The sequence below is a fragment of the Nicotiana tomentosiformis genome, chromosome 2 (assembly GCF_000390325.3).
Source record: "Nicotiana tomentosiformis chromosome 2, ASM39032v3, whole genome shotgun sequence".
In the NCBI taxonomy this organism is placed as follows: Eukaryota; Viridiplantae; Streptophyta; class Magnoliopsida; order Solanales; family Solanaceae; genus Nicotiana; species Nicotiana tomentosiformis.
The window spans coordinates 95,110,454-95,133,115 of NC_090813.1; the positions used below are offsets into that span (position 1 = coordinate 95,110,454).

At 36.0% G+C, this 22,662-nt stretch overlaps 1 protein-coding gene across 3 annotated transcripts; it reads left to right on the forward strand.

The window, feature by feature from the left end:
- The first annotated feature begins 335 nt into the window (after positions 1 to 335).
- LOC104091690 (probable phospholipid-transporting ATPase 8) lies at positions 336 to 8,070 on the forward strand. Of its 3 annotated transcripts, none has more exons than XM_033654943.2 (12): positions 336 to 1,391; positions 2,383 to 2,592; positions 3,151 to 3,746; positions 3,986 to 4,096; positions 4,231 to 4,507; positions 4,635 to 4,723; positions 4,806 to 4,914; positions 4,988 to 5,197; positions 5,323 to 5,448; positions 6,333 to 6,431; positions 6,866 to 7,057; positions 7,233 to 8,070. In XM_033654943.2, the coding sequence occupies exons 1-12, from the start codon at positions 1,002 to 1,004 to the stop codon at positions 7,788 to 7,790; spliced, it is 2,967 nt and encodes a 988-aa protein (XP_033510834.1). In that variant the 5' UTR covers positions 336 to 1,001; the 3' UTR covers positions 7,791 to 8,070. The 3 variants fall into 3 exon arrangements, with proteins under 3 accessions (XP_033510834.1, XP_009595378.1, XP_009595379.1); XM_009597083.4 differs by having other exon boundaries at positions 336 to 757; positions 978 to 1,391; positions 2,383 to 3,746; XM_009597084.4 differs by having other exon boundaries at positions 336 to 497; positions 978 to 1,391; positions 2,383 to 3,746.
- The last annotated feature ends 14,592 nt before the right edge of the window (positions 8,071 to 22,662 follow it).

Consider the following 22,662-nt stretch of genomic DNA (forward strand, 5'->3'; position numbering starts at 1 on the left):
AACAGCACACTATGATCTGCAATGGTCCCACCAAACAGCCACCTCATCAACTCAATCACCGTACATCTTCGTTGAAGCACGCGCCTCCTGTCGGAACGGTTAGAATATACGGCGTCGTCCACAAAAAGTACTCAGGTACATTACGGTCGTGAACTACGGTCGTTGTTACTTTCGAGTCTTTAAATTGTTAAGATTTATATCATCAGCCACGTGTATGGTTGGATGAATCCACGTCACTAATAGTCCACGTAGTCAAAGTTTCGATATGCCAAAAGTGTGCTATATTTAGCTGCGAGTTCACTGTTCATTCTCTTTTACTTATGGAAACAGCAAAAAACATAAAATTGACACATTTCGTTGGCCAACTACTTATTTGTACTAGAAACTCCTCACTTTTTTTCTCCTAACTTCAACCAAATCACTATCTGGAAATTTATAGAAACAAGAATTATCCTTTTGAGTGAATGTTTCTTTATTGGTCCACGTAAAATTTACAGGTTGGTGTTTAGACTTTTGAGCACATTTGTCACTACACCGACAGTGGAAGCAAAGGATTTTTAGTACTTGAGACCAAAGTTAAGAATTTTGAGGAAAACTAATTACTAGGGTTTACTTTTCTTGACACTCCATCGTCAGTTTTGGTATTTCGGTAATTTTTTTTTGGCAATTTGAAGCTAAGTATATGAGAAAAGATGGAGCTTCACGTTAAGAACTCTCCCATTTTTGTTATTTCAGTGTTTTGTCTCAGTGCCAAGCTGTAAGCAGTACTCCTGTGTCAAGTTCTTGTTAACACTTGGAGTTAATTTTTTCCTTATTTTGTAACGTGTTTTTTTGTTAGCCAAGTTTCTGGAATTTAATGCGAGGATTAAATTAGTATAATCAATGTTTTAATAAGTGGTGGTAATAGTAGTTTGAGGAACTTCTGGGATTTTTTTTTTCTAGTGTATTTATTTATTTATTTATTTATTTTTGCTTAGAATTGGGGAATAGAGTTGGAGAAAATGGCAGGTGGAAGGAGGAAAATGCGGTTCAGTAAGTTATATAGTTTTTCATGTATGAAGTGTTCGTTGAGGGAGGAACATAGTCAAATTGGGAAGAGGGGATTTTCGAGGATCGTGTATTGTAATGATCCTGATAATCCAGAACAGGTGCAGCTCAAGTACAGAGGGAATTATGTTTCTACTACAAAGTACACAGCGATTAATTTTATACCAAAGTCATTGTTTGAGCAATTTAGGCGGGTTGCAAATATATATTTTCTTGTTGTTGCTTGTGTTTCATTTAGTCCTCTGGCTCCATATACAGCCAGTAGCATTCTAGCACCTTTGTTGGTTGTGATCGGGGCAACGATGGCGAAAGAAGGGATCGAAGATTGGAGGCGTAAAAGGCAGGTAAATTCTTGTTGTATTCTGATGCTCTGAGCATTTTATACTCTGTTTTCCTTGGTTGGATCAAATAGTTGTCTTTGATGTTTCAGTCCTCGTTCGTCAATCACTGATTACATTCTATCTTTGGTGAAAGTTAATCACTAAAATTAACTTTTTTCTGCTTGGTTAAATAAGCTAGGATTTAACTAGTACAATGCGGATGGGCAACTAATGACAATGACTTTAGGGAAGTGTTAAATTTTCACAATGAGACTACAGATAGCAATGTTTTAATGGTAAGTAGATTCTCATTATCTATTTATTAGTAGCTAGGAAATATTACTCATAAAAAGCTGGAACAGATATGTAGTGAAACACTTTTCAACCCCCAAAAGTAGTGAATCAATATTTATTGGGTTATTGGCATGTGAAGATAATAAGAGATAGCTGCAACGCCAACCCCCAGTACACTTGGTTTTTGAACGATCTCCCACTCGCATTTAAACAGTGACTTGTAGGTTATAATGTGTCATATTCAGTTGTCCCCAATTGAGAGTTACTATCAAACTTCAAAAAGAAACCCTATATGGAAAAGAAGAAAAAATAAATGCGGTGCCTTTCTTGACTCGCTGGTCCATATTTAATTGGGAAATAGAAAGATATTTTCTCAATCATAAACATTGACTACTGGATACAGATCAATCATCTTTCAGTTTATTTCCCTATTGGGCGAACACACGTTTTTCGACCTTTATATTCCCCAGTGAAGAAGTCTGGAGGTCATGTCGAAAAACTTCACTAGGACTTTCTGATGTCTTTAGCTGTGTAAATTGCAATGTTTCATGTGCTCTTTCTTTTGGATCATTAGTTTGCTCTTAGTCTATGTTGGCATGCCTTTGGTTTTGGCAGTTTGACAAAAATATGTTGGAATGCATTTTGATTGTTGTGAGCAAGTTCAGGTATATATTCAATGGTCTTTCTTGTAAAATTTTAATTTTTGATGCATCTTTTTCAGGATATTGAAGCCAATAACCGCAAGGTAAACGTATACACTGAAAATCATACTTTCCAAGAGACTAGATGGAGAAGTTTACGCGTTGGTGACCTTATTAAGGTGCACAAAGATGAATATTTCCCCGCTGATTTGCTTTTGCTTTCATCAAGCTACGAGGACGGGATATGTTATGTTGAAACATCTAATCTTGATGGAGAGACTAACCTTAAGGTAAAGCATGCATTGGATATCACATCCTCCCTGCACGACGACTCTTCTTTTCGAAATTTTAAGGCTGTCGTCAAGTGTGAAGATCCAAATGAAGATCTTTATACATTCATTGGAACTCTGAATTATGATAATCAGCAGCATCCTCTTTCAGTGCAGCAGATACTTTTGCGAGATTCCAAGCTACGGAACACTGATTATGTTTATGGTGTGGTCATTTTTACTGGTCATGACACGAAAGTCATGCAGAATTCTACTGATCCTCCTTCTAAGAGGAGTGCAATTGAGAAAAGGATGGATAAAATAATATATGTTCTTTTTGGTACCTTGATTACAATAGCTTTTATTGGATCTATCTTTTTCGGGATTGAAACTAAGCATGACCTTCGTGGTGGGAAACTAAGGAGGTGGTATCTTCGACCGGACAGGACAAGTGTGTTTTATGATCCCAAAAGAGCTTCACTCGCTGCATTTTTCCATTTCCTGACAGCACTAATGTTGTACGGGTACTTGATTCCTATTTCGTTATATGTGTCTATTGAGATTGTGAAGGTTTTGCAGAGCATCTTCATCAATCAAGATAGGGAGATGTACTACGAGGAAACAGATAAGCCCGCTCATGCAAGAACATCGAATCTGAATGAGGAACTTGGGCAGGTTGACACTATACTCTCTGACAAAACAGGCACCTTAACATGCAACTCCATGGAGTTTGTTAAATGTTCAATAGCAGGTGTTGCATATGGCCGTGTTGTGACAGAGATAGAGAGGGCCCTGGCAAAGCGGAAAAGAGATGGAGCGGTGCAGGAAGTAGGTGATGCTTCTAATGACGTGGAGGAATCAAATGACACTGCCGTTAACTTGGAGATATCTATTAAAGGATTCAACTTCAAAGATGAGCGTATAATGAATGGTCAATGGGTCCATGAGCCTCATCAAGACATGATACAAAAGTTTTTCAGAGTGCTGGCGATTTGTCATACGGTTATTCCTGATGTGAACAAGAAAACAGGTGAGATCTCCTATGAAGCAGAGTCACCAGATGAAGCTGCCTTTGTCATTGCAGCAAGGGAACTTGGGTTTCAGTTCTTTGAAAGAACACAAAGCAGAATTACACTGCATGAGTTGGATCATCGGAGTGGCAAGGTGGTTGACAGGTAAACCTTTGATTTGTTTTTTTTTTCTTCTATTGGAATCTTACATAGTTTCATGCAGTGAGAAATTTCATAAGCATGGAATATCTAGTTATAAAGTTTCTGCGCTATTTCATTCTTTTCTTATCAATTGCTTTTGTTTTTTCTTTTTGGAACAGTCTATCAATGGATCATTGACTCATTTTTACCCTTTTCCTTTGTTAGTTTTATTGCTTTTTGCATGACTTAAGTCTTCATTTCAGATCATATCAGCTCCTTCATGTCTTAGAGTTCAGTAGCTCACGGAAGAGAATGTCTGTAATTGTAAAAAATGCCGAGAACCAGTTGTTGCTCCTATGCAAGGGTGCAGACAGGTCTGTATCTCTTTTCACTGCCCTTGCATATGTCCTTTTTTTTTCTATCAAGTGATCAAATATGTGATTCAAATCCTCCTGTTCTGTTTAATTTAGACTGATTTCTTCTTGCTCATAATATTTCTTTTCATTAGTGTGATGTTCGAACGGCTTTCGAAAGATGGGCGGGCCTTTGAGGGTATAACAAGGGAACATCTTAGACAATATGCTGAAGCAGGATTGCGAACTCTAATTGTAGCTTACCGTGAGCTTGATGAGGAAGAGTTCCAATCATGGGAACAAGAGTTTTTGAATGCCCAAGCCTCTGTAACAGCAGACAGAGATGCTTTGGTGGATGCTGCGGCTGACAAGATTGAAAAGGACTTAATTCTCCTTGGTGTTACTGCTGTTGAGGACAAACTTCAAAAAGGGGTGAGCTTTAATCTTGTGTTATACATTAGTTAAAATCGAACGGAGCTTGCAATTTCCTTTTTTTGCTTTTGCCTTATACATCACTTGTTGTGAATCATTTTCCAGTCCTAAGCTGACTGCTCTGCAGGTCCCGGAATGCATTGATAAACTTGCAAAAGCTGGGATTAAGATTTGGGTCTTAACTGGTGATAAGATGGAGACAGCTATCAATATTGGGTGGGTTTTACTAGTAAAATGATGCAACTTCTCTGTTTAAACCATGAATTCCATTCTCATTATCTTTCTGAATGTTATGTAGGTACGCTTGTAGTTTATTAAGACCAGATATGAGGCAAATTATTATTACTTTAGATTCTCAAGACATATTGGACTTAGAAAACCAAGGAAACAAGGAGACTGTTGCAAAGGTACAGGATTGTGGATTTGTTTTGCCTACAATAAAACAAAAGTTACGTTTTTCACCAAGTTCAACTGTCTTAGGTTTCACATGATAGCATCACAAAGCAAATAAGAGAGGGAATATCACAAATAAGCTCAAGCAAAGAAATTACTGCATCATTTGGTTTGATCATTGATGGCAAATCATTGTCATTTGCTCTTGACAAAAAACTGGAAAAATCATTCTTGGAGCTTGCAATAAGTTGTGCATCTGTTATTTGCTGCCGCTCCACTCCTAAACAAAAAGCTCTTGTAAGTGCCATCCTATGCAGTTTCGTATTTGGAGAATTTTGTTCATTAACTGTATACAAAGTTTGTTGCACATCAGGTTTGTGGGCCATTTGAATAATCTGACAAAAATCTTTAAAGATATGCAGGTTACTAGATTGGTGAAAGTTGGAACACACCAAAATACATTAGCGATTGGTGATGGGGCAAATGATGTAAGCATGCTCCAAGAGGCTGATGTTGGGGTTGGCATCAGTGGCGTTGAAGGAATGCAGGTAACTTTTTGCGTAGTTCTTCCTCTTTTGCATTGTTCTTTTTCCTTCCTTCCATTTCTTAGTGTTCGGACCCTTGCTTTTCCTTTTCGTCATTTTTCCATTTCGCTTTGCCTTTTCCTTGTCAGGGCGGATACCGTTCCTCTAGTGGGGGTTGGGGTAGGGGATTAGTTAGTGTAACTTATGCCATCCTGGTTTTCGGTACATATTGCCGCATCTGTTCTCCCTCTTGAAAGCTCTGCTTTGGTTTGTTTTTATTCATCACTAGTCGTAGCTGTGGATAATTAGGAATTGATGTGAATAATCAAGTGGTCGAGACTTAATGAAGTTCAGTGAGCTAATTTTTGGAAAATGGAGAGAAGAAGAAGCAATGGAAGAAAGGTAGTTTAGTATTTAGTTGGAGCTCTTTTTGTGTGAGTCAGTTTTCCTTTTGCTGAGAACTATTCCTATTTGAAGCGCCTCATAACTGTTTCATGATCCTGAATAACTGACTAATTCAGATCAGTGAAGCAATTTATCAGAAGGGGGTCTTGTTTTTCTGTTCTGGATTAGTTTAATCAGGATTCAAGTAACTGCTGAGGTTTTGTCGTTACTAGGCTTATGAGGGGAGATTCAATGTTCTAGTACAGAATATAATTTCTAGCATTAGTAAGATTCTCGGTGATTGTTGACTTTAGCTGAAGATGTAACCCTGTCTCTCCTCTCATCACTTGGTGCTGTTTCTTTTTGCATTAATATTACTTACGAAGACTGTCTTTTCTTGTCTCTCTTGATGGACTGTGATTTATAATTAAGTTGTAGTAGGCAATATGAGCGCAGATTCTTTCTGCCAAACAATTTCCATGTTCGTCAAGGAGTTAAACTGATGATGCTGCACTTCTTACTAGGCTGTCATGTCAAGTGATTATGCAATAGCTCAATTCCGTTTTCTTGAGCGCTTGTTGTTGGTCCATGGCCACTGGTGCTACAGGAGAATATCAATGATGGTAAGTATTCCCCATCCTAGGAAATTTTAAAAAGAAATCGGATATGACCAGAAATCACATCTGACATTTTGCTCATCTTGGAGCCAATATGCACCAAACAAAAAATTGATACCGAGTCTTTTTTTTTTTGGTTTAAAACTTTCTTTGTAAAAAAGGAACTGAGGTAACATTTGCGTAATTGAGGTGACTATTTTTAGTTTAGCAGGCATGCGTCATAATTATTAAACAGGCGTACACTTTTTTGAAATCGTTAAGAAGCATGACACATGTTACATATAAAAAAGTGAATAGCAGTTTACTTACCGCTGTACCAGGGGCATGGGTTGCAGTTACGAATATTTTGTATTTTGCTGGCTGATTGAAAGCAAAGTTTCATGACGGTTTTGAATTAGACATTTATGACCTCCTGATATCACTTTTTGGGATGGTTGCAGTTGTGCTACTTCTTTTACAAGAACCTCGCCTTTGGGTTGACCCTTTTCTGGTTTGAGGGCTTTGCTTCTTTCTCTGGCCGACCTGCTTATAATGACTGGTATATGTCATTATATAATGTGTTTTTCACATCGCTTCCTGTGATTGCTCTCGGTGTCTTTGATCAGGATGTTTCTGCACGGCTATGTCTCGAGGTCGGTCTCCTATTTTGTACTTCCTTTTAAGCACCAACAAAGTTATGTTTATTAAAAAAAGCTACTTCATATTCACCACTTTAACGTGTTCTTTGATCTCTGCTGCAAGTGGTTGTAACTTAAAAAACTAAGCAAGAGGGCCACAACCTTATCTCTCATAGTATTTCTTTTGCAGTTTCCTAAGCTCTATGAAGAGGGGACAAAGAACATTCTCTTCAGTTGGCCTCGCATTTTAGGCTGGATGTTAAATGGTGTTATCTGTTCTATGATCATCTTCTTTGGAACCAACAATTCGATCGTGCATCACGTATTCCGGAAAGATGGTCAACCGGTTGACTATGGAGTATTTGGAGTGATAATGTACACTTGTGTGGTGTGGACAGTCAATTGTCAAATGGCAGTGTCTATCAACTACTTCACTTGGATTCAGCACTTTTTCATCTGGGGCAGCATTGCGATTTGGTATGTGTTTTTAGCAGTTTATGGCTCTCTTTCCCCTATAATATCAACTACAGCATATCAGATTCTCGTGGAAGCTTGCGCTCCAAGTCCGTTCTATTGGCTGGTCACTCTTCTGGTCGTCGTTTCCTCTTTGTTACCATATGTTACATACAGGGCATTTCAGACTGAGTTCCGACCTATGTACCATGATCAGATTCAAAGGATACGATTCGAAGGATTAAACAGTGACTTTACTGAGGAGTTTAATGGTAGAGGCAAAGAAAAGATATAGCTTTCGGAATAGATTCACTTTGTCACAGGTTGCTCCTTAATAGTATGTAAATTTATTTAGTGTAAAGTAGATAAATAGTGTTGTGTATAAGTGAGCGAGGATACTAACATTTCAACTGTCACGCCCCGACCTTGAGTAGCGCGACCGGCGCTCAACCGAGATACTCCGGTCAAACAAGTTTGTACAATGCCTCCTACCCAAACTCGCCCATGAATAAAGAGAAGATATATTTCATTAATTAACCATTGAGAGGATTTTATGAACAATACCAATTCCATTACCATTATTTGCTTCATTCATAATTCCTAAAATATATTATACATTCATAATTTGAAGTGGATCATGTGATACAATTACAACATATCTAGTTTGACTCTTCCAACACCACAACACTATGTTTACGGAGCTTCTAAGTACAACAGAAGAGTAATATGGAAGTGTCGGCGACAAGGCCCCGGCTATACCTCGAAACACCAAGTACAATGCCATGTGACATAAGGCCCGGAATAGAGTAGGGCTCACCAAAGTTTGCTGGATAGAGAGTAACTGCTAACGAGGGTCAAAGCTGTCCGCTGACGAACCACCTGCATCTATTGAAGATGCAACCCCCCCGGCAAAAGGGACGTTAGTACATGTGAAATAGTACTAGTATGTGAAGCTAAATGTCCTCTTTAGAAATAGAATGCCAATATAAGAAGGGGAAAACCGTGGAAGCAACAAGTAACAATCAATGATATCCAAACGTCAAGTTATAACCGAAAAATTTTCAAAGTACAAAAATATTATTATTTTTTGTTGGGAGATCATTAGTATCGATATACCATCATGATTTTAGGACGGAGTCCGAGCACGGACTGATTGGCTAGGCCGTCTCACCCAAAGACATCCAATCACAGTCATAATCACAATCACAATCTCTACACAAAGCGGCCCTGCCGCCTCACCCCAATGTGTGCAGGTGGAGGTGTAATCACAATCACAATCTCTACACAAAGCGGCCCTGCCGCCTCACCCCAATGTGTGCAGGTGGAGGTGTAATCACAATCACAATCTCTACACAAAGCGGCCCTGCCGCCTCACCCCAATATGTGCGGGTGGAGGTGTAATCACAATCACAATCTCTACACAAAGCGGCCTTGCCGCCTCACCCCAATGTGTGCGGGTGGAGGTGTAATCACAATCACCAACATGTGTGCGACATGGCGTCTGATCTCGACCTGATCGGCTAGGTCGTCTCACCACAATGCCGTGTGGATTGACATCACCATTTGCTAGCAATCATCTCATCCCAATTAAGGGGAATATTCTCTCACATCAATCTCATCCCAAATAAGGAGAATAATCACAACGCACTCCTACACCGACACGTGTAATTTCGGGGTTAGGTTATTTTAACCTACCCTTCCTCGGTGACTAACGATACTCCCAAAAATATTTTTGCTTTACACACAAAGGCAATATAAATACAAATACATTCACCTCGTAACCTTCCAGACCATATATAGCCTCATTAGTACTTTTAGCCACTCACAACATTATTATTTCATTGGCTCTCTTGGCCATACATATGATTCCTCATTCATGGCACGTTAGCCGTATTTCATATTCATGACTTTTCATGATCATCATCACAAACATCAACATATAGAATATTTCGAAAATCATAACTTTAAGTTCATCAATAGTGAATGTTTTAAACACAATAGATCCCTTTCCAAAGTATGGAGCACAATGACTTGTAATCGCAACACAAGTTAAAAATCATAAACAAGTAATACACCGTATCTTTTTGAAATACTTCTTCCTAAAAGGCAATACACAATTTCAACTCATGAGTATGTAAGAACTCAAATCACATTGAAAATATTTATAAAGGAGAGCATGGTGATATACGATTTAAACATGACTTCAAATCAAATGCACTAGTTACAACAACCATGGCCACGTTTTATATCTCACTCTCATTTCTTTCACTTTCAGGCATATTTATAGATCATCATCAATAAGAGTATTTGGAATCAAGGCCTTAAGCATAAATATAAACAATAGAATTCTTAGGCGCATTGAGTTTTCTTTCACAATTGAGCATAATAACTTGCAATTTAAACATGATTTAAAATCATACTATATCGACATATTGGTCACACTAGGATACATTCCCGACAGAGAACACAAGATGATAAAAAAAATTTGGTGCACATTTTTAGTATATATCTTTCAACACAAGCTTATTCGAAATAGTCAAATATATAAGGAATAACTCGGAACATGGGAATTAGGAACTTGGGCCAACCATACTTGAACTTACGGAAACATCATGGAATTCGATTCCAAGAGAGAAGTTTAGCCAATATACATTGTTTGAGCTTTACGTAAGTTACTACAACATCCCAATACTTCTAGCAATAACAATCTATAGGAAGATAGCAAAAATCGGAATTTAATTAGAAGAATTCTCATGGTGTAACTCTCTTAGGAATTTTGTCAAACACCTATAATGCAAACTTGAGTACAAAGCTCTACAATGGTAATCCCTTCCTTCCTCAACCAATTTCAACAAGAAACTACCCGATATAGTTTAACAACCCCACATACTACCTCCTATTGGCACATGCATGTCCTATCTCCAACCCCACCCTAAATAAACTTGCATGGATGAGTAGGACAAGAACTTACCGGATAGATGATGGAATAATTATTGCCTTCCATGATTCTTGAAGATTGGGATAAGAATGGATGATTAGAATGCTAGGCCTTCTTCTTCTCTCTCTAAAATACTCTTACTTCTCTCTAAAACATCATATATATGCCCCAAAATGAGCCCCAAAGGCTATTAATCAAAATGGGGTCGGGTTATAAAAATAGAAAAATGGACCCTCCGAACTCAAGTCTGCAGTCGCAGAATGGACCGTAGAACAGATATGCGGCCCGCAAAATCGACCCCGAAAGTGATGCCAAAAACTGGGATGGCATGGATCGGTCTGCGATCCGCAGACCACTTATGCGGCCGCAGAATGGACCACAAAATTACCCAACGAAATTATTCATGCTAAATATGCGACGGAAGTGTGGATCGCATAATGGACCGCAAAACGACCTTTCAAATTTAACAAATTTTTTGCTTAATTCCGCGATGATTATGCGTCTCGTGGAGTGGTTCTGTGGTCGCGAACTTGACCGCAGAACTGCCTTCTTCTGCCAAAAATTTTTACCAACTCTCCCATGCATTTTTCAACCCAAAAGTCCGTACCGCGGCGAGCTTACCTTCGAATATATTAGCCCACCTCGGCACCACAAAACTCGAATTCCTTGACAAAATTTTACGGGGCATTACATCAACTGTCATTTTTTGGGGTAACATATACTATAATCGTTGTAACATTCTGAAGCTTCATCAAATGTATAGTCTGTTGGATTGGCTAGAATTAATGTTATTTGATAGGAGATTTTATGTTTTAGCAGATGCGAATAATGAAATTTTAGAATGCTGATGAACATTTAGTAAGGATGATTGTAGGTTACAGAATTAAAGGACAATCTACTTGCACAAGTTTCATCCCTAGGAATTGATAAGAAATAAGAAACATTTCAAGGTGATTTAATTTCATACAAATGGAGTAGTAGTAGGAACTATTCCTATTTCGATCTAGTTACAAACTAGAAGAACTAGTTTCGTTAGGGACCTATCACAAGACTAAAAATCTTCTTTTATTACGAGAAATAAGATCTTTTTTCTAAAGAGATTCCAATAGATATTCTATTCATGGAACATGACAAGTAAATGTTCATTAATTTGCATCTGGTTATTCAAGTATGAATTTCATATTGCCAACATATGAAAAGAAGTATAAATATCGTTACATATAAAATGCTCGCTAATAATTAGTGCTGCGTCTTTAAAATTGTTGCCCTCCAATTACACTAGTTAATTCACTCAACGCTTTCCTTCAGTTCAATGAGTAAGCCAAATAGACTTGCAACCAAAACCTTATACCAAACATATTTGAGTAATTTGTACCACTACTTAAGAATTAGAATCACGCCAACCGAGTAGTGTTTGCAGAAAGAATATAGCTTATGTAAAACAATTGGTGAATTAAATTATGAACCCCAATGAACCGACAAGGTAAGCCATTTGGGGTCCTTTATTACATGTTGATACTATACATGCATAGCATGATAATTGATGTTTTAGGTGAGCTAATTTAATTGATGCTGATTTAAAGCGGTAACAACAATAATAGAAGGACTGCACTAAATGCACAAAATGCTTTAAGGGCACTTCACCCACAAATATCATTTAGGGGTGTGGTGGAATGAATAAGATCCTCCGTCTTTAACTAGAGATCTCGAGTTCAAATTCGAGGTATGAAAAAACTCCTAGCAAAGATCACTTCTCCCTTTAATGAGTGTTTACCCGTAAAACGGTACAGTTAAATTTGTAACATGGTTTATAGACGAGCAAACTGACTTGATCCGAAAATGATAAATAAACAAGATTAAAAATAAGACTTAGCGATTAAAATCGAAGGAAATGACAAGCTTGGCTCCGACAACAGAAATAAAAATAATGTAAAAGAGCAAATAAAGTTATTTCCGATGCCAATTACAGTTGTTGTTCACGGTACTGGTTGTTACTTGATTTACTTTTTATCTGTCTTCGGTTCCACGTGTCACGCTATCATTCGATCATTCATTATAAACAAATTCTACCTAATTCAGATAGTCCACCTACTTTCCAGTGGCATATCTTTGTGTCACCGAAAAGTTGGTGAAGATCCCTTTCTTGGCGGAAAATCTTCTGAGAACCTTCTGAATAATCTCTGACACTTGAAAGAATGCACGTTTTCTCACATTTAATACCCCCAACATGTATTGCCTGACGATTCAACAATATTTCCGTCGATTCTCGAGGTAATCATGACCACGATTTTGTTGTCTATACTCTTTACTTATACTCATCATTTTACCTCTTTCACTTCCAAAACTTTCATAAGTTCATCATCTTCTTTGCACTTAACCTTCTTCTGCTTTCATCTTTTTCTGACTTTCTATAAAAAACTTCACTACCTTTTTACTACCATGGCTTATTTTACTGAATCTTTCAAAAACTCTGATTTTCTCTTCGGTTGAGGCCCTAAGAGACACCAAGACAAAGAGGTTGATGTTGACACTGATCCTCCCACAGTAAGCACCATCATACCCAAACACCTGAGCATCGCCAATGAATTCCAAGAGAAGTTTTCATCTGCGTCTCCACGAACTTAGGCCATTAGCAGGTATCCTTCCTCTATTCGCCCTTCCAGTATTTCTGCTGTGAAGGAGGAATACAACTGCCCAAACCTTAACATCATTGCTCGATACATGATAGAGCGAGTTACCTTCACCAAGGACGGTTTTACGTATGTCTATACGTATCCCTTCACCTTGGGTCTGTTTTTTTTTAGCGGAGGGCTCGACCCCGTGATCTTGGAGTTCTGCTATCGGTACTAGGTCTGCTTAGCACTAGTAGGCCCTTTTGTATGGTGAACGATGGCTTGTCTACACTAATTGTGCACGAAGACTGAGGAAACTCTAACTATGGCACACATAATGAATCTTTACTCCCCCAAAATCTTCCGTGAGGGACTAAAATATTTCAGCAAACATGGCTACCACGCCCTTCTCACTAGCGTGGATGATGACAGTGACTGTGATGGATATCATCCCGACCACGACTCCATCATTTCCTGAATCATGGAATCGTTCACGTAAGTTTGTAATTTATTCATCTCTTTCCTTCGTAAAAAGACCATTTCACATCATTGTTGACCTCTTTGTTTCCGTTGTTTTAGCTACTTGGTGGACACTACCAAGGGTTCAAGGCCTGGACCAATGGGTTCAAAATATTCTGGATATATATATGAGATTCTGTAGTAATATCTCTGAAATTATATTTCTTGCTCTTAAGTCCTTTCATGAAACTTTATTTTGATGGTATCCCACTGAGTAGGCTAATACTTATGATAAATATGGCATGCATGTAGGGTCTTATTACCTCATGTCTTCATCACAATGCGATCTTTTTTGGTCATAGCTAATACCACATATTTACATTAACACATTTCATATGATAAATATATACTTGTATATTTTCCCATTCTTCATGGTATCGTTGACCTCCTCCCTACATATTCTATAGGAATTTATGACACATTATCATGTAGTCTTAGAATTCTTGTACTTCTCAATATCCAAATCCGTACCATAATCGTTTTCAATCATTGTTTTGATCCTTACATCGTACACCTTATATGTATAACTTTCCAACAACTTTAACTTAGCCCATGAGCCATTTCTATATTTATTTTTCTTGAATCATAAGGATCCGTTCACTCACAAGTAAACTGCTCTTTCAATATCGGGCACATATAGAGTTGCTTTGAGATCATTCTTAGAAATTCTCAATTTTTTTCATCATTTCAACATAATAAAATAAGACATACCCCGACTAAAAAAAACTCAAGATTATTATTCCATATCATTTTTTCCCCTTCTCTAACAACCTATATTGCTTCTTATAACCTCCAAGATTACGCGTTTTGTGCATCTCATGCCTTAATATGTTCACGCTTACCTATTTAAGTTCACATACTTTATCCCCGCGTATCTTGGTATGCATAATTAGAGATTAACTTTTATTTGTATCACATTCATCATCTGGAGGAACTCAAGGTTGTCATTCCCATCTTTTACATATGGCATGCTTCGTCTATCCTCAACTCGTACTTACATGTGGCACTTTATTTCTTATGTGCCACTTCTATTTCATATGACACCATCATGACGATAACCTATCATGCTTATGGAAAACCTGATGTCAAGTACAATTAAGGGTCATCTCTCTCGTCTTGTAACATTCCCTTTTCGAATGATCAAGAAGTCCCCTTTTTCTTTTTTGGAAAGGTGTCTTTGGTCATTATTGACACTGTCTTAACTATGCCAAACTTCTTATGAGTCATACTATGTTTACCACAAATTTGACTGATTCACATTCACTTGTCAATTAGATCCATATTACCTCTCTATATCATGTCATGATAATTTAAGATGCAACATCTTCATTTACAGTATTCTTTTTTTTGTACCTTTTCTAAACTCGTTAATGATGATTACCATAGTAAACAGTCCCTCCAACATCTTGACTAACGATCTTGAATTGAAATCTAGGACCTAATATAGGTTCCCTTATTTACATCCTTTAGTAAAATTCTTTATAAGTCAGGACACCATCCTGACAATACTAGCTGACATCATCACTTTATTTTCTTCCATGATTTCTCAGTATTCGACAAATAATTCTTGTTCACCAAAGTCATACGTGTTTACTGTATCAGTCCTAATCTATTCTCGACTTAACCTTCCATTTTGAACAAATATGATACTCTCTGGCTATTAGCCCAAACATCTCGTATTATAAATTGAACATTGAGCTTCATTCTCGTCACTTCAATATCTTCCTCAATAAGAAATCAATACGATCGAGAATCTGTACTCACTTCAGACACAAACGCACGATATAGAGTACGAAAAAAAATAAAACTCCCTAGATGTCATTGTAGCCTCCCCGATATAAGTGTGGCGGGCAACAAATCGATAAAAGGGACTCTACTTGACACGGATCCATAGACTTCCTAGGACTCAACTTAGAACCTAGAGCTCTGATACCAAGTCATGTCACGACCCAAAACTACGTGGTCGGCACCCGACACACTACCCGACCCGAGCGAACCAAACCATGTGATACACCCAAATCATATGCATAAAAATCAATTTAACTGCAGAAGCTCCTTGAAAAAAATCATATACATTTTCAAGTTAAATAATAAAATATTTTCTAATTCAAAATCACACATGACGTCTTTCATGATAATAACAATGAGATTAAGTAAAATAAATATACTTTCATGTATGTCGTGTACAACCCCGTTATTACAACCTTTCACAACTATCTATGGAGCCTCTGTACCAAGAATAGAACCAACGGTTGGAGTAATTCCAACAAAATAAAATGAGAAAGAACATGATAGCTACCACGAGATAAAAGTGGTGCTTCATAATACCTCAGAAAGAGAGTCATCCTAGCCTGATTGCATGCCACATATCATACATCATCCTGAAACATGTAAAGTAAGCAGGGCCCTAGAGAGGGACCCCTAAGGGCTGAGTACATCACAACAGTACTCAATAAGTGTCATAGACTCTCTCTAACTTAAGTTCTTGGGACAATTAAAAATAATGCACCAATATTTGATATAAAACGATAAGAAATTTTATCAATTCATGACCCTTGTTATTTTAAATAACAACCAAGTGAAATATAACCCACAATATAAACTTTTAAAATATTTACATCAATCCAAGATTTTGGATAAAATCATGCAAAATCGTTCTATTTGCTTTAAGTCATCGAAATCACTTTTGGCTCCTTAGGCCTAAAAATAAGAAAATCATCCTTACCTTTCATTGGGAGTACTATATTATCACCGACATAATAAGGTCAACTAGGTTATGTACCTAGCGGCAAGTATCATATACCCTACTTGCTCAGGTCGTCTCATCGTAGTGCCATACGAATTGACTCAGTCATGCTAATAATAGCACAAAATAGTGCTCTCTCGAGGGAGAGCACTATGCCGTAGTCTATACCACAAAGTCACCATCTACGCCTATACAGGCACGTGTAGTTTCATGACAACGAACACGATATATCCGAAGCCAATCTCGGTGAACACAAGTAACTTCCAAAATATTTGATACTTCAAAAATAGATTCATAGCATAGTAGCCTCAAATGATCTATTTTTATCAAATCATAGCATTTACAGAAAATCTAAATCATTTGAACAAAATTAAAGTAAATAACCTTTTACATGCTAAAGCCTTTAGCAATTTAACATCAATCTTAAAAGATATCACAAGTGCTATTTTGTTCGTCAATTTCCAAAAAAATACTTTCCATAAAAATTATCTTTAGCACTCAAAATATATACTCTTGCCAATACCTAAGTTTTGATAAAAACTTATAACATTTATCTTGAGTGTTATTTTGCCAACAAAATTTAAAATAAAATTTTATAATACAATATGACACTACATATGCAACATAATATTTTAATACATGGAGACATCCGTACTTCTTTGTCCCCACAAGCACATTTGTAAACAACTTAAGTATTAACTCGAAACATGCTTTTAGAGAAAGTCCCTCAAGAAGAGTAAGTTTTAATCAACTTACCTCGCTTTTGCTTTATTAACATTCACAAGCTTTCAATCCTCCTCCATCATTCCAATGTTGATTAAAATACTCAACATCACCAACAAGTCGACATCTATAATTAGATATCCTAATTACATGAGAATATGACCTAAGATATTGATCAATATTTATATATGGCTCATAAGTTGGCTACAAGCCTCCAACAACTCAAATCGCTAAATAGTTTTACATGCTAGACCATTCAACTTTATTCTTACGTTTTAATACCCTTTCGAAGTCATTAATGATACTACATCAATTGTCTATTGCCACAAAGTTACTATTCATCGTCTTCCATAATCAACACTTGCAAAATATACAATTCGGGTGATTACTTAGTTGATCACTTCCATCTTTTGCTGACAAATAATTTCATAGGTTCATTGTATTCATAAATTTCTTCACCAAGATTACCATTCATCTTCTCTCTTATTTTCTCAAAAGTACTATTCATGCCATGAACTAGAGTTTTATAATTTAATATTTCAACCATTAAAACTTGTAACAAATGCTTCAAATACTTCTAACTACTCATAATAAATGAGTTTGAAGCATTGGAATTACCTCTAGTAGATCAATCTTGAAAAATCACAACTTTGATAATTTTTGTGTTCTTGAGGATTTGATGATGAAATCTAGTATTTTGATGTAAGAATGATGTTATAACTCATGTATATTGAGTAAGGATCAACCCAAAATATCAATAACAACTTACCTTAGTTGATTGGACTTGATTTGAGCTCAAAATCGTCTCTTCACCATCAAGAACCCTAACCCCCAATACACAAAATACTCTCCTACCCCGATTTTGTATTCATTAGCCCAGATTTCTGGGTTTTGGATGCGGCCCTGGATGCTTTGCATCCCCACTTCACTCATCTTTGAAGCTCAGATGCGGACTTGGACGCTATGGCAGCACTTCACTGTCAGCCTTTTTTTCGGACGCGGCCCCGGATGCTTCGCATCCGTAGACTTCTCTGCTAGCCTTTGGTAATTTGGCCATAACTTCTTGTAGGAATGTCCAAATGACATACGGTTTGAAGCGTTAGAAAATAGATTCCAAGATCTTTCATTTGATAGGTTTTACATCACATAAATCCTTATATATATATATATATATATATATATATATATATATATATATATATATATATATATATATATATATATATATATGTAGATATGCTCGTCCAAAGTTTGGTCTTCTGCGTACTCATTTGGAACTTTAGCCTATAATGTAATTTCCAACTTAACTTGGACTTAGGGCTATCCTTAGACCCACATCACTTATAATATGTCTCGTACACTTATTATCATATTCAATTAATATCCATCATATTAATAGTCCCCGTATGCACATAAAATAATATAATTAGCGCACATCAACTTTCTTAATAACACTTAAGTACTTCGAAATTTTGCGGGGTCCACCCTCTCCCACCGAGGGGATGCATATGTCTCTCTCCCCCGGGCTCCGGCGGCGATAACCCTTAAATTTTTTTCTTTTGTTGCTTTTCTTTGTACTTTTGTAATTATGCCAAACTTTTCATCGGTTTTGGCACCTTTGATAAATAAATAGGATTTTTTCTTAAGTGTTGTGCAAGATATATTCTCTTTGCGTCAAATTAGTTAAAGTTTCGGGTAAATTGTAATCCGACAGCTTTTGATTTCGGACATAAATTCTCCTGGAATCAACCATTTACTATGAGAGTTTCATAAGAGAGGGCACTCTTATGTTTACGGTGCTCTAGAAGAGGACATATCCTGTTAGTTATGACACAAGAATTCAAAATTTTTTGTTAACTTTCAAATGATAAAATCAACTCATCGTTTGAACAAGAAACAAGTTAAAAATAAAAGGACTTTATTTTGTTCCTTCTATCTTTAATACATAAGCATTCATTTGCTAAAAAAAAAAAGAAACTGCCAATACATGTGCCTAACTTGTACAACTTATTTATATGGAGCTGGTCATACAGTCCTCGATTTCGATGAGACATTATTGTTCCCGGTTCTTGCAGTCCCCGGTTTTCATGGCAATCTTGTAGCCGTATCTTATACTATTCCCCCCAACATTCGAATGCGAAGTATGCAAATTAGAATACTAGAAGTCTTGCTTCGTTGGGTGAAACACTTGTGAACTGTTGAATAGTCTTTGATTCGATGGCAAGCTTTGCTTCCCGTTAGGAACTTGCCATCGAGACAAAGATTATTTAATCATCCCGTGGTAGTTTATCATTTCAATGCCTCGTCATTTAAAGGTCTTATCCTTGTCGATGCCACTCCTCTCGTTGTATGCTTTTCATTGCTGCCTTGTTAAAAACCTTGTCAGAAAAATCCGATTGGGATAAAACTGATCAAAGAAAAAAATAGTGCAGCACATACTTTCAGTATTGGTAGGATCCATCAGCAGTAATACTTTTTGAGGTGAGTCACATTCTAATTGCTAGGCAATTTGACTCCATCTTAATTTACCAACTCGTACGATCCTTTACCGGTGACAGCTGAAATCCGGTAGGGGCCTTCCCATGTCGGACCCAGCTTCCCAACATTGATTTCCCGAGTGCTCCGATTCACCTTCCTCTGTCTTCGGTTCCACGTGTCACACTATTATTTGATCATTCATTATAAATTAATTCTACCCAATACAATGAGCCTCGACGTGAATCTAAATTAGTTAATACCCCAAATTAATACCGAACACCATATAGGAACCAAAAAAATTAGCCAAGGATCATTAAATCTCCATATCCCCTTCAGTCTTCACCGATACGTTTGTCGCATTTCCTTTTCATCACTTGTCGTTTTATTAGTTTGGTACTTTTTCTTTGCTCCGAATAAATTGTATATTTATACATTTTAAGCATTATCATTATATTTTGTTAGTGACTTTAAACTACATTGTTTGCTTAAATTCGAAAATATCCAAAAGCTTTCTTCCACATTTATTTTATTTCAATATTAGTACTGACATATTGTCGTTGTGCCATACTGGCCCATCTTTAGAAAGAGTTTGAGAAAATGACAAGCCTCTAACCAATGTTTGATGTGATTCGTCTAAATCTATTTTTGAATATTTACATGATGAATAGTTGAATACCTCAGGAATAATTCAACTGATTTAGTCATTGATGCATCAGCCGCACATCAAATTAGGCTTTCTTGTATATTATCGAATGTAATACCGAAAAAAATATTTTACCTTTTATGAATGGCATAAACACCCAAAAAATCTTGATGCCCACGTGTGAAGTGGTTCTAACTAGGAAAACCACTTTCTTTTACTTGTCATCCACTAAAGGAAAACTAGTTCCACGCTTCTCAATTAGTATAAATATACGTGCCAAAAAAACGTCAACTGACAACTAACTTGAGAAAGAAGAACGAATTTTACGTTTAAACAATGAGAAAATTTTCCACTGTCAAGTTACTTTTGAGTTACAAAATAAAAATTACTTAGAGGTCGGCAAAAATCTATTTTTTAAAAAAGCTTACTGGTTTTAAATTTATATCACAACTATTCTTTACTACTATTTATCGAAATTTACTTATTGGACTAATAGTCGTTTTGGCCAAGCTTCTCAAGAGGAAAAAATACTTTTTTTTATCTAACTTGAGGTGTTTGGTCAAGCTTTTTTAGGGAAAAAAATGTTTCTTCCCAAAAACAGAAGCAGAAGTAGTTTTGACTTTTCTTCTCACCAAAAATATCCTTAACAAAATATAGTATATACCAAAATAATCGTTAAACCTAATACTTAGGATATTAATGTATAAATATTTTTTATTATTTTTAGGATAACTTTCTAATATATAGTGACTTTAGGGGTGAATGCTTTTATATTTGTTGAATGATTTTTAATATATTAAACTTATATTAAAAGAATTTAGTACTTTTAAATTTTATTTTCATATTTTACTTAAATAAAATGAAAAGATTTAATTATTGCTTGTAATAATAATTTTTTAAGATTATTTATTTACTTATAATATTAATTATTAAGTAAATCTATTCATGTCCTTATTCATAATTTGATACTTAAAGCACTTTCTGAAAAGTTTGGCCAAACACAAATTATTGTTCAAAAGTATTTTTCAGAGTGATTAGCCAAACACAAACTGCTTCTCTCCAAAAGTACTTTTTTCAAAAGCACTTTTAAAAAAATACTTCCCAAAATAAGTTGATTTCTCCAGTTTGGCCAAACAGGCTATAACTTAGGTTTACATCAAGAAGATGAAAGTTCTTCATACCTAAAACTAAAACGCGAAACCCCTTGGAGATAGGGGCGGCAAACAGGCGGGTCGGGTTGGATATAGGCGAGTCGAAAATAGCAAAAAATAAATAAACTATCCGATCCAACTCATATTTAATACGAATAAAAAAGGGTTAACCGGCGGATAATATGAATATGGTAATTTGTGAAAGAATTCCTAGTCTCCCAAACTTGAAAAAATCTCAATATGAGGCTTTACAAATGTAAAAGTTAAACTCATTAGTTATCCATTTTTTAAGTGGATAATATGGTTTTTATCCATATTTGATCAGTTTTTAAAAAATTCATTATACAACCCATTTTTAATGGATAATATAGGTGGATAATTATTTTTTTTTTAACTATTTTACCACCACCAGGGCCGGCCTAATGGTCAAGCAAGTAAAGCCGTTGCTTAGGGCCCCTTATTTGTAGGGGCCCCAAAATTTTCTAACAGTTAATGTATTTGTCCATTTTTTTTTAACAATATTAAGTATTTGAAAAGAAAAAAAAAATGCAAGTTTCAAGGAAAGGAGACCGTTGGAGAACTATTGGAAAAGGAATATATTTTTGGGATTCATGCCTTATTTACGCGTGAACATTCCACAATCTTGCCTCATTTATGTACCATCATTATTATAAATGGGCCCACATTCTTTTTATTTCCTTTTATCTTTATCTGCAAAAGTATATTAACTTTTACTCTTCTATTGTTCCTTTGGCCATCTTTACATTCCAGTCACTATCACAAAATAAAAGAGCAGAACACAAGTACCATCTATTTTATTTGTTCTCAAGTATTTTGGCGTTACATCAAGAATTTTGAAGTAGCAAAAGCTTATCAAATTATTTATTTATTGAATCAGGTTTGATTGTTCTATATTTTATTATTTGCATCTACTTTTTAATTTTTTTGGATATATTTTCTTGTAAGTATATATTGTCTTTTTAGTTATTTATTAGAGTTTTAATATGTCCAACTAGAAAATATGAATGCGGATGTTCAAAACGTCAAAAAAGGAAAAGGATTGAAACTCTAATACAATCCCAAAAAGGAGCACTTGATAAATTTGTAGTGAATAGTAAAAATTCTAAATCAGAAAATGTGAAAGATTTTATGATGAACAAATCACTAATATAATTGAGATAGAGAATAATAAAATTCAAGAAGAAGAGGAAGGAGGAGAAGTTGGCGAGAAACCTAATATATATCCTCAAGAAAAATAAGAAGTTCTAAATAAGTTGGATAATTATACTCCTAGGAACATATATGATCCTAGTCAATGGACTAATATAGATACAAAGTTGAGAGATCTATTGATATT